Raw genomic sequence first — 13,111 nt, 5'->3', positions numbered from 1 at the left:
GACCTAACAAGGCTTGAAAACTTAGTTGTACGACTACATCCAATAGCTGCCCATACACCTTCCAGAGCTCCGATAGCCGTTTCTTCCAACTCCATGAATGCTCACATGTGTACCATGGGCAGAGAGGAGGCAATCCATCTCCAGGAAGAATGGGACCAGATAGTGAAATTCATCATGCCTGATTCTTCTCTTGCCTGTCTTCATCAGTTGGGGAAGATTCAGGAATCCTTGTACACATAGGCTGGTCCAGTGAAATAAGTGGTTTAGGTGACTTGTCCCTAATATGTATGGGGACATCTAACTCATGCAATAGACTTGTACTGGCAGAACATTGTGGCCAGTGCAACTGAATGAAGAATGTGAGACATTATTGCCATCTAGTGGATATGATGGGCATTCACATGAAGGAGAGTAGTGGCCGCTTATCAGAATATTACATTACTTTTATTTTTTTTAAACCGAAAATCTGCATACAAATATCTGGCCACAATGGGAATTTTATTCCAGATTTATTTTTTTGTCTTTTTCCATCTGTGCTTTTAATAAATGCTGTAGTTCTGCTCTCGTTCTCTGAATGCAGCTTTTTCTCCCTCTGGTTCCAATGGCTCAATCCATATACTTTATATGTATATTGTATCTATTAGAAGTATTCTGCATGTTTCCTAAACTTTCTGAACATGGTGTAACTTGTAATCTAGTATCTCTGTCTACCGTAGACCAGTGATTGTACTTTTACTACACACTCCGCTATACATGGTAACCATACAGAGAACATTTATGGAGTATGACTAAGGTTCAATTCACACCAGCGTTCTGTGTGTCCTGCGCAATTTCCATTTTCCTATTCTTATATTAGTAATAGAAAAACGGAAATAAATGCTTGCCTATTTTTCCCCATTTAGTTCAGTGGAGTTTCAGTTTTTACATTTGGTCTTCGGTTTACTTCTGTCCTGTTTGGGTTTCCAATTTTTTGGGGGGATGGAAAAATTTCAAACTGAGGAAAAATGGAAACTCCATTGAAATTAATGGGGGGGGGGGGGTGAAACGGAAGTATCTATTTCTGTTTTCTTGTTACTAAAGACCGTACTGAGAAAGGAAACTACTCTAAGCAGTAGTGATGAGTGAACCTCTTGCTATTCCCAATGCTAGTATGGCAACTGCTGGCTATATTCAGAGAAGTGAAGAACAATACAAAGAGGCAAGATGTAGGCTGTGACTCCGTGGTGAGAACTGCAGCACCTTGAGGTGCGGTAAAAGCACAGAATTAAGTAACTGCACCTTCAATGTTTCGTCTACGGCATAAATGGCTACAAGCGGCGACTGCGAAGAATCCTGCCATAGCGGCAGTGCCCTCGCCTTAGGGACTGTTCACTCTGCGTTATTTAATTATTTAAAACTATTGACAGAAGCTGATGGCTATTGGTAACCGCTCCACGTTTCCTTAGCTCTTCAAGACCTTGTTGCTGCATATATCTACATTTAGAGATGCTGCTCCCATATAGAAAGACCATTCCTCCATGGAGCTGCAGTTGACAAGTTCTCTCGCGCCCCGGGACTGAAGTACAATGTATAATAAAATGAGCACAAAATGCAAATCGGGCCTCATGTTATCAAAATTAACGAAAGTAAAAACTGTCTGTTGTCCATAGCAACTAATCACAGCTCAGCTTTCATTCCTCATAGCACTCTTGAAAAATAAAGGCTGCTCTGGGATTGGTTGCTTTGTGCAAAACAGACTTTTTTTTTTTCTTTTTGTTGGTTTTTTTTCTTCTCTTAGACCGTTTTGACGAGGCCCTTATGAATGTACAAGGTGATTCGCTCACTAGGAAACCAAAATCTTCCTCAATAACTAGGTAACTTTTGTTTGGTTCCCTATAAAAACTGACCTCTATTTACCTTGTATGTTGCCTAGTAGTAATGAGCGAACCAAAACAGTCGAGCCCTGTATCGGGTTGAACTTTGCACAAGTTTGGTTTAGCGAGGACCAGAACCTCAGACGGTTCATCTCAGCTGAGCCCACCAAAATTACTATTCTTCATTTTTAAAAGAGGGGAAAAAAGCAGAAAGAGAAATGGGTTTTTTTCCCCCCTTTTTTGTCCTCTTTTTGGCCGCCTGCTAACTGATTCCTCACTGATTTTGTGAATGCGCTCTCCATTTTCCTGGGCATTTGCGCACCCGAAGTCCTTATTAGAGATGAGCAAACCTACTCGGCCACGCCCCTTTTTCGCCCGAGCACCGCGATTTTCGAGTACTTCCGTACTCGGGTGAAAAGATTCGGGGGGCGCCGTGGGTGAGTGGGGGGTTGCAGCTGGGAGTGGGGGGGGGGGGGGGAGAGAGAGAGAGAGAGAGGGCCCCCCGAATCTTTTCACCTGAGTACGGAAGTACTCGAAAATCGCGGTGCTCGATCGAGTAATTACTCGAAACGAGTAGGTTCGCTCATCTCTAGTCCTTATAGAAGTCAACGGAGATGTGTGAAACACTGCTAATTGCACAGGAAAAAGAACAAATCTGGAACTCAAAGTAATTAGCCATTTTAATTGGTGCGGATTTTTATTTTTTTTTGCCAAGCGCAAATGGACATGCCTTGTGCGTGGAAAAATACACCGAAGTGCGTGCAAAAATGCTGCGCTTATGTGTGTGCAAATACTCCTACACCCATGTGACTCGGGTTGTACTGAGGGATGTTTGTGCTTCGTAGTGAGAGAATCGCCCTGTATAACTGTGGCCTTCAGACCTGCGATGTCAGCGGCCCAGCGCATATACGCTGATTCACGTATATGGAGTTTGTACAGGTGGCAGCTGAGTCTTCACACTGAAGTATTTCCAGCTGGTCCCAAATAAAGCTGACATGTCTATTACACCAGGGGACAACAATATTTATCATGCTTGTGACACATATTTCAAATATGAGCCCTCTGCGCCGGCAAATGGTGATAATGTGTAAAATAGCTCGGCGCTGCGTTTTGTGTGAGTTTGTGCTTGTCAGATCCATTCCGGACAGCTGAAGCTCTTCATCTGACAGCTGTTCCCCGAGTGATGTTCCAAGTACTATAGGGAAAGTGTTTCTATGTTCGGAGCATCTCCTCTTCTCACCAGGTCCCTCTTCATCCTTATCTCATCTTCTCGCTGTTCACAGGGATTCCCTCTGCTCAGGCACCAAGGATCAGCTTGAGGGCGCATTCACACGGGCGAGCGAAAGTCGGACCCGGGCGCAACTTGCATCGCACACGAACACTATGTGCTGCCCGATATACGTGAGACTGCACATCTGCATGTTCTATTCTAATGCGAGGGGGGTGAAAATCTGCAGGAGAAGGGCACATGCACATGCGCAAATGTGCACATGCATATGTGAAGTGGCCTTATTCCCACCTCCATGTATTTTGTTCATGTGCCGTCTGTGTCATGTGTCACCCAGTGACCTCAATGGGATTTTTGACACATGCAATTTTTTTTCACGGATCTACAGACTCTGCAAAAAAAAATTGCAGCATGCCCCATTTTCGCTAAGAGTAGGACGTGCAATGTCTGCTACCCACGGGGCTCAAAGAGCACATGGTCGTACGTCCGTGTGCTGTCCAAGGTGAGCTGCGCCTGAGAGCCTTGGGCACAACTTGCATACACAGGTGTAAATAAGCACTTGTCATACTGTTACCATTTTTATTCACGTCTATCACTGGGAAAGCTGGGTGATAAGTAATCCAGCGGCATCACTTTCCCAGAGACCAGTAAACCTTCCTTGTAATGCAGGGATACCGGAGAGGTTTCTTTATCTCCGCTTATCTTGGCTGTTTTGCTATTCAGAATTCCAGAAAAGTCATGCGATCCCTTCTGACCCATCCATTTTTAATAGTTTGTCATTTTGAAGGCACATAGAAGTGTCTGCATCACATCAGATAGTGATCTCCCCATGACTACGGTTGTACAGGGACTACTTCTAGAGTTATTTCTTCTTCTTTTTGCCTGTTGTCGGCGTGGCCTTAGTCCCAGCAGTAGGCGGTGAGATGGGAGCTTCTTCCTTGGATGTGGCAGGGTGTTGATCACCATTATTGTCATTGGCCGGGTCATCAGATACCTGCGCAGCCTCCAGCATGGCAGCAGCCTTCTCCAACTCCATCTGTTCCAACCTCTTGGCCTCCTCTTCTGCCTTCAGTGCTTTTAGTCTTAAGAAATATAGTGAGTGGTAATATATTAGTAAGGAAGACAGATACTGCATATACACGGACTGCTCACTGCATGTGACATTGGTGATCAGTAACATGTTACCATATATGTTTGTGTCACAATCTGCTCTCAGATAATGTTCTGTCCCCACAGATGGCAGCATTTGACAGTCATGGGTAAACATGGTGACTTTGGCCACGGGCAGATTGCTGGTGCCCATAGATGTAGTGCCAGTATTTGTGAAACAGTCACCCGTGTTGGCTGTTCCTGAGCCACGATATCAAGTGTGTACCAAGACTGATTGAACCATGGACAGACATCCAACAGAAGATCACACACCGGCAGGCTACATGGTTGATCCTAGAGTTGAGCGTCAGAGGGCACATATGGTAGCTCAGCAATGACATGCCACAGTGGATTAACTGACCCAGCAGTACAACAGCAGCTTTTCCACGAATGACCATGCGGAGTACCTAAAGTTGACTAGAGTTTAATTGCCGAATGCCGACAAGGGTTTCCATGATGCCCCCTCATTATTCCCAATAACATCTTGCATGGGCCCAGGAAAGATGTCAGTGGACCTTGGACACCTGATAGATGATCATCTGAAGTGACGAGTCCTGTCTCCTGCTGAACCATATGGATGGCCAGGGCTGCATCTGGCATAAACAGCATGAAGCCATATGCCATGGATGCACTGTTGGGGTTCAACTGGGCTGCTGCTGGGGGTTTCACGGTATAGGGAGAGTTGCCGAGCATGGTTGGTGATTATAGCACAATCCTAGAATGGTGAACGCTACAGCGACCAGTTAGCTGCACCCATATTTTTAGGTGGTCTATCCTAACCACGGTGCCGTCTTTTAACCGGATGGCACCTCATGTCATCGAACTCGGATCACTAGGGAGTGTTTAGAGGGACAATGAATTCTCCACACTGCCTTAGTTCGCAAACTCATCGGACTGTAAGCCTATTGAACATGTTTGGGATCTGCTCCCACTTATGCACAAAATGTGCAGCAAATGACGGAGCTGCTGCAGCGGGCATGGGTTCATTTAGCTATGGAGGATATTCTCCACCTTGTGGTATCTTTCCCAGGTTGTCTAAAAGCCATGATCACCCAAAAAGGTGGCCAAACCAGCTATTGAGTAGGTGTTTCTAATGCAGTGACCAGTCAGTGTATACCAACCATAGTAGGTATAAGTCAGCCCTAACATTTACCGTGCGGCCTCCTCCTCCTGGACCTGCTGTAACCGGGCCTGCTCAGCTTGCCGGGCTCTGTTTCTTGGGATTTCTGCCTTCAGTTGTTCTGCTTTCTCATAAGCTGGAAAAAATACTTTCTGGAAAAATACATCGAGCTGATGGAACCATTTGTCTGTTAGGATCTTCTTTTGGTCTTTTTCTGCAGTCAGAAGAGTAAGTGAAGTTGGTAGAAATATACTAGTGAGGTTATACTGCCCTCAAGTGGACATTTACAGTTACTGCATTATATTTGTTATAGGGAGCTCTATGGAATGACAACCAACAGACGGGGAGGGAAACACTCTAAGGCCACCTTCACCTGAGCGCTGCGTATTTGCGGAATGAACAATGCCTTCTTGCATACGAATCGTCACATTTTACTGTACTTTTGCGACCGCAAGTCACGCTCATTTGTGCACCAATTGAAATTGCTAATTAGTCTAATGTGTTCCAGAGGTTTTATTTTTCCTACGCAATTATGCATTCTTTCACGCATTTCCTAGTGTATTGAGCGTGCATTTGCGCATCCCCATTGACTTCTATGGGGACTCAGGGTGCTCTAATGCACAGGAAAATGGAGCATGCTTTGGTCATTTTTTTTGTGCAACTAGAATGCACAAGAAAAATATGTGCATGTGGACAAAGCCACTGAAATCGATAGGTTAGATTCTGCATGCGCAAATTCATCTGTGTGAAAGGGGCCTAAGGGTACATTTACACGTAGCGGACATGCAGTGTATTTTCCACAGTGGAGAATTCGTTGCAAGATCCACATTATTTAAGAATCAAAAACCGCATCAAAATCCGAACCACTTTTATGGATTTTGATGCAATTTTTGAGTGCGGATTCACAGAAGACTTCACACCTTCTATTAACTCTTTGCAATCCAATTTTGGATTCAGGGTTTCCTAGGGAGTTTTCTCTTTCTGCCATTATACAATGGCGCCACCTGCTGGCTGGAGCCAGTACTGCGGTATGTGACATGCTGGAGAGGCCCCAGAGAACAGAGCGGCCAGTAATATACAGTAAGAATACCCTGCTGGACGTTTTCCGACATCGGAAGCTGTACAGCCTTAAATCAGAATGTCTTGAGACGTCAGACAGTGGATTGGAAAGGGTTAAAAGGATGAAGTCAGTCATAGATCTGTGCTAGAGATGAGCGAGCATGCTCGGTTAGAGAAATTACTCAAACGAGCATCGCTTTTTTCGAGTAACTGCCTACACGTTCCAAAAAGATTCGGGTGGCGGCTGGGGTGAGCGGCAGATTGCGGGGTGGGGGGCAGTTACTCGAAAAAAACGATGCTCGTTCGAGTAATTGCCCTAACCGAGCATGCTCGCTCATCTCTAATCTGTACTGATGGTGCAGATTTTGAAGCAGTTTTTGATGCGGATTTTGCCACGCATTTCCGTTTGAGTAAAATTCGATACATTTCCACTTTGTGTAATCGCACCCTAAGGCTGTGTTCACACATCGCTGATTTGATGCAAATTTTGTCGCAGATATTGGTGCAGATCTGCGGCAGATTTCAAAGCTTCAATTTCAATTCAGTTGAAATGGTGAAATCTGCTGCAGATCTGCACCAAAATCTGCGACAAAATTTGCATCAAATCAGCGGTGTGTGGACACAGCCTAATAACAGACCTCACGAGGAAATACTGCGCTGGTATATCTCTGTGAAGCCCATTATTACATTGATGTTTAGTTAATATATCTTTTTAGGGGGTTGGAGTTCTGTTGTGAAAGAGGAGATACTTTAATTGTAGGAATCTTTACACTTTACTTACTTGGAGAATGGAAGGGTAGACGGGGGCTGTGTTTTCCATTTGCCTTCATGCCAATAATCAGCTCCTTCTCTTCTGTCCAACACTCAGACTTCCTCTACAGTTAAATGAAAGAATCACATAGTTTCCCAGGAACAGGCAAGGAATTCACGTTACATTGCTAGCATTGGGCTTCCAACCCCACCATTCTGCTGAAAGCATCCTTTTTCCGCTCTTGGATCACAAACTTGTCCCTCTACCGGATCTCCTTGTACCTGACTGAACGCTTAGTGTCTCCCACTCACACACTACATCCTCACCTCACTCTCTGTCTGTTGGGTCCCTGAACGCTTTGTCCTAGGACCCCTACTCTTCTCTATCTACACCCATGCTCTAGGACACATCATAGAATCCCCCAGCTTTCAGTACCACTTTTACACTGGTGACACTCAAATCTACCTCTCTGGCTTAAATGTTACCTCTCCTCTCTCGGGAATCCTTGAGTGTCTATCGGCCATATCCTGCTCCTCCTCCAACTTTCTAAGACTCAACATGGGGAAAACCCAACTCATCATCTGTCCCCCACTTTTTTTTAAAAGGAACAATTATTGTTAAAAACCTGTTCAAACAAGTAAAAATGATATTGTTTGGTCTAAATACAGCCAACGACTGAACAATGAATGATAATCGTTCACTTTTCATTCATCATTCATTTTATGCAGACATATAAACCATTGTTGGCTTATTCACTATCATTCCCTTTAAACTGTCATGGTTCAATCACTCTCATTCACTTAAGGCCCATTTACACTGGATGAGTGTCGGGCGCAGAGCGGCCAGCAGGGGGGCGGGGCAGTGTAGGAAATTTCTCTCCTCTCACTCCCCCACCCCCCTCCATTGAGATACACAGCGGCCGTTCGCTATTGAACGGCCACTGTTTAAACTGCACAATGAGCGATGAGCTTTATCGCTGATCTTTTATGCTGCATAAACAATGGACGATCAGCTGATCGCTCATCGTTCAGTTTAAACAGCGGACGTTCAGTAGTGTTATTTCAATGGAGGGGGGCGGGGGAGCGAGAGGAGAGAAATCTCCTGCACTGCCCCGCCCCCCTGCTGGCCGCTCCATGAAGCAGGCAGCTCTGCTAGCTCCCGTACAGGAGCACGGAGACCCAGGGACGAGTGTTGGACATATTTTGCCCAACACTCGTCCTGTGTAAATGGGCCTTTATACAGGGACTGAACTATTCTGGACGATTCCTGTTTGAACGTACCAATGATGCATTTGCATGTTTGAACAGGTTGCAAGAGAGCGAAGGAGTTAGCAGTGATGTAACTTGTTCAAATGAGAATCAGCTCATCTAAAAGGACCCATGTTCTCCATGTTCTCACCAGTTCAACAAGTCTGCTATCTCAGTGTAACATTTGACTCTGCCCTCTCCTTCAAACTGCACATACAAGCCCTTGCCACTTTCTGACTCCTCTAACTCCAAAACATCTCTTGGATAGGATCTTTCTTCACTCCAAAGTCAAGGAAAATGCTAGTGCATGTCCTCATCATCTCCCGCCTAGACTACTGCAACATTCTCCTCTGAGACCTCCCATCCAATGCTCTTACGCAAAACCCCAAATCCCCAACTCTGCTTCCTGGCCAATTCACCCTTCCCTAAATTATTCTTCTGTCTGTCCCCTCTGCCCAACCCTACACTGGCTGCTCATCGTCCGGAGAGTCCAATCGAAGAGATTATCAATGACATACACGGCCGTCTACAATGAGTCCTCACCATACATCTGACCTTATATCCTGATACCTCCCTACATGTAACCCCCAAGCCCTTCACTGCCCTCCTCTAGTATGCTCCTTGCATAATCATCCCCAGGATTTCTCCCGTGCATCACCTATACTCTGGATCTCACTACCCCAACACATCAGGCTCTTTACTACCTTGGAAAGCTTCAAGAAAAACCTGAAAACCCACCTATGTCCTACAGTAACCGTGCTGCCATCACAGGATGACCACCTTCTACCCCTACTCTACTGTCTACTTCCCCCTCCCTTGTAGTCTGTAAGCCCTCGCGGCAGGGTCCTAACTCCATTGTATCAATTGTTCCTGCCGTTATATACATTAACCATTCATCATTAGTGAATACTTCTTACTGGGGTTGATAGACCCGGGTAGTTAGTAGAATCTGCACTGGTATTGCTATCTGACACTGTGTTTGTGACTTGCTCTCCTTGAAGAAGTTCATGGTTTGACTCATGTTGTGGTTCATCCTTGACATATGTAATGGCGCAGCCAATCAGAGCTTCCAAAAACTCCAAAAATGTAATCTGCAATGAAACATTTATGATGCATTCAGTAAAAGGGAAAATCAGCAGTGCTGGGTAGTTAAAAATCATCATTCCATATAATCTATCTATGGGGCATTACGAAATACATAACTAAGTACACAGCGCCACCTACTGGCTGTTTAAAAGAAAATCATGTGGTTGCTTTTCCTTAGACAAGTCATAGACGTGACATTGGGACACATTTATAAATAATGTCGGGAAAAAAATGACACCATTTTCTTTAACCATAATGAAAATAACCCATATGCCGTGACACCAGCCATACTTAATTGCTGGATGAGGGGAGGACAAGTGGAATAAGACAGGGTTTTTTTAATATATGTTCTATTTAATGTGAATACCGCTTGAACCTCCCTTAGGATGGGCCACGGAAAAGTAGTCGGCGCCACAATCTTATGAAATCGTCAAAAAAAAAAAAAATCTTTGTTGCCCGATACCAACCAATCACAGCGCAGCTTTCATTTGACCTCAGCGGTATTAGAAATGAAAGCTGTACTATGATTGGTTATATGGGCAACAAAGACAGATTTCTTTTGGGCAGCTTTCTTAAGAGTGTGGTGCCGGGGTACTTCTCCGTGGCCACCCTGTATTAGATTTACCTCTAGCTGTAGACTGATCTCATTTCCATCTCGCACTCTCGGATCATCCTCTGCTAAAATGTCCACAATTTTCGTGATGCTGAGTTCGTTACTTAAGACTCTTAAATCCTATATGAGAGACACAAATATTTCACATCCATGTTAATCGAATTAAATCCCATTATTCAGAGTCGTTTTCTGCTTCTGGCCTGGAGTGATTCAGTGATTCAGTGATTCAGTGATTCAGGTGACGAGGTTCAGTGAGGGAAATAAGATGATTTCTGAATAATGTTAATACCAATGTATCGGACCCGCTGTGATAGTATAAGTGAGCGGCGGTGTCACTGACTGCAAAAAGGAATGATTAATGACTAGAGATGAGCGAGTATACTCGCTAAAGGCAATTGCTCGAGCGAGCATTGCCTTTAGCGAGTATCTCCCCACTCGAGACGGAAGGTTCGGGTGCCGGCGCGGGGGAGCGGTGAGTAGCGGCTGTCAGCAGGAGGGAGCGGGGGGGAGAGAGGGAGAGAGAGATCTCCCCTCCGTTCCACCCCACTCTCCCCCGCAGCTCCGTGCCCACCGCCGGCACCCGAACCTTCAGTCTCAAGCGGGGGAGATACTCGCTAAAGGCAATGCTCGCTCGAGCAATTGCCTTTAGCGAGTATACTCGCTCATCTATAATAATGACGTAAAATGCTATTAACAGCTGCAAAACTATTGATTCCAATGAGATGGAAATATTCTGACCCAGCCTCCATAGCTCTATGGAGAGAGAAAATATCTCAGATTTACCGACTTGAAGAGCTGGCTGGTTGGGAGTCCGCACTAAAGAAAGTTTCTACAAATCTTGAACCCTGGTTGGACTTTGCAAAAAGCCTCTAATGCAGAAAACGTCTGAACAGCTTCTCTTCTCTCCCCTGTACTTCCTAATAATCTCCTCTCTACATATTATTACTTGTTATACAGGCATAACAATCATCATTGGCTCGTTTACTTATCGTTGGCTTTAAATAGTGAGCTTCTCATTCACCTACACAACGAATGTGAACATCTGAGCAATTTCTCGTATGAACGAGCCAACAATGTGTCTGTATAAACAGGCCGCATGAGCAAACTCTGACGTTGTTCACTTGTTCAAATGACGAATCAGCAGGTCTAAATGGACCCTAAGTTTCATGCATCAAAAAATCGTGACTAATAGAACCAATAGTCTCCTATGGACAGATTCAGATGAACGATTTGCAGCCGCGTCAAAAAAGATAGGACATCAGCGACTGATCTCAGCAACTGAAATTCCCTGCTGTGTGAAAAAAAAGGATAGGTGACCTATCCTTTGGCAAAAAAATAAAAAATATTCCAGAAGCCTCCATAGACTACTATGGGAAACTATGAGAACTGGCCGGCAAAGGGAGATGAAGGGATTCCCCTCGCAGCAGGGTTTGAGGGGTTCCCCTGCAGGGGAGATGGAGAGATTCTCCAGCAGTGTGGATGGAGGGGAACCCCTCCATCACCGCTGCTAGTAAATGCCTTCTTCTCCCCTGCAGGGGAACCCTCTCATCCCCGCTGAGATTAGGGTAGTCCCTGTCGATGAAGTGAAGCCCAGGGGAACCCTCTTTATCCCAATGGTGGGGCTTCCCTTCACTGGAGAGAAAGATGAAGGGAAGCCTTCATCTCTCTCTCTCCAGTGAAGGGAAGCCCCACCGTGGGGATGAAGGGGGTTCTCTCAGGACTTCTCTGCATCTCTCTCCCTTCAGTGAAGAGAAGCCCAACGAAGATGAAGGAGGTTTCCCCAAGGACTTGCTCCATCTCTCTCTCCAGCAGCATATCTTTTCGGTCAGTCCCGGCCGAGTGAACAGCCCTGACCCTCGCAGGTAGCTTTTTATGTGCAGCTAGCTTCTGTGTGCTTTTGACACCCATGTGAACAAGCCTTAAGACTAAATTCACATTATGGTATTTCTGCACGTAATTGCACGCGCAAAATGCAGTAAATAAGACATTGATTTCAATGGGTTCGTTCACATGTGTCTATTTTGCGTGTACATTTCAGTTGCTAAAAGAAATATGCAGCATGTCCTATTTTCCTGTGCATTTGCGCAAGGAAATGCAACATATAGAACTAATTACACTAATTGGCTGGGAGCGTGGCTGCGTGTTTTTTGCGCGCACAAATGCGCATTATTTGCATGCCAAAAAGTACAGTAAAAAACACGGAGGAGTGCAAAAAAGCAACACCGATTGCACAAATGCATACGAAAATGTGCATACGCCCTAAAAGTGACCAGTTTTCCCTTTTACTTTCTGCTTATATTTACCTTGTCTGTTTATTTCTATGCTGTATCTTTGGTCTATGTGGCCTCGTGTATACAGTGTATAGTGTGTGTGTATGTTTTATATTCTATGTTCAATAAAAAGAGATGGCAGGGGCCAGGATGTCATACACAAAGGTGTAGAGTATACCGAGAATGGTGCGATTGGGGAAAATATCCAGCGAAAGAAGACCCTGTATTGTAAACAACTCATCATTAAAAATGGTCAAAAGAGGATGTCAAGAATCGTTCTGATGAACAGGCAGTGCATGCTGATGGGAGGGTCCACGTTTGATGACCCCTTCAGCTGGTCAGAACATTCCAGCACCTCCATCTAATCTGCAACAGCTAGAAGAAGCTTCCTGTCCGCAGGGGCCGATATCCTGCAGAACGATTTAAACACTTAGTGGAATCTATACCACAATGTATTGCTGCGGTTCTGAATGCCAAAGTAGGTCCAACTCCCTCCTAGCTGGGTGTCTCTAATACAGAAGGCTATTCAGTGTATATCTATTGGGTATTTACTTTCATCATCCAGATAAAATTCCTCATGGTCATGGTAGGCTCAAATGGAGCGGACATGCTCTTCTTGCAGTAGGTCTTATAGATATCCCAGCACTTATCGATGTAGGATATTGCATGTTCTGTCTTGTGTGCATCACTGAATAAGTAACCTAGGACAACAGAGAAGAAAGAATCAGATGTGTC

The 13,111-nt window shown here is 44.9% G+C and overlaps 1 protein-coding gene across 1 annotated transcript in view; it reads right to left on the bottom strand.

Annotated features, from left to right (window-relative positions):
• Positions 1-3,646: 3,646 nt before the first annotated feature.
• Positions 3,647-13,111, bottom strand: part of RSPH10B (radial spoke head 10 homolog B) — a 35,000-nt gene continuing 25,535 nt past the window's right edge. Inside the window, exons 14-19 of the mRNA XM_066576384.1 lie at positions 12,929-13,077; positions 10,119-10,226; positions 9,325-9,498; positions 7,191-7,284; positions 5,384-5,564; positions 3,647-4,163 (exon numbers count right to left, since the gene is read on the bottom strand). Of these exons, the coding sequence (XP_066432481.1) occupies positions 3,944-4,163; positions 5,384-5,564; positions 7,191-7,284; positions 9,325-9,498; positions 10,119-10,226; positions 12,929-13,077 (926 nt within the window). The 3' untranslated portion in view covers positions 3,647-3,943. The remainder of the gene's footprint in view (positions 4,164-5,383; positions 5,565-7,190; positions 7,285-9,324; positions 9,499-10,118; positions 10,227-12,928; positions 13,078-13,111) is intronic.

The sequence above is a fragment of the Eleutherodactylus coqui genome, chromosome 8 (genome assembly GCF_035609145.1).
Source record: "Eleutherodactylus coqui strain aEleCoq1 chromosome 8, aEleCoq1.hap1, whole genome shotgun sequence".
Lineage (NCBI taxonomy): Eukaryota > Metazoa > Chordata > Amphibia > Anura > Eleutherodactylidae > Eleutherodactylus > Eleutherodactylus coqui.
This window is presented reverse-complemented; position numbering and strand designations above follow the sequence as displayed.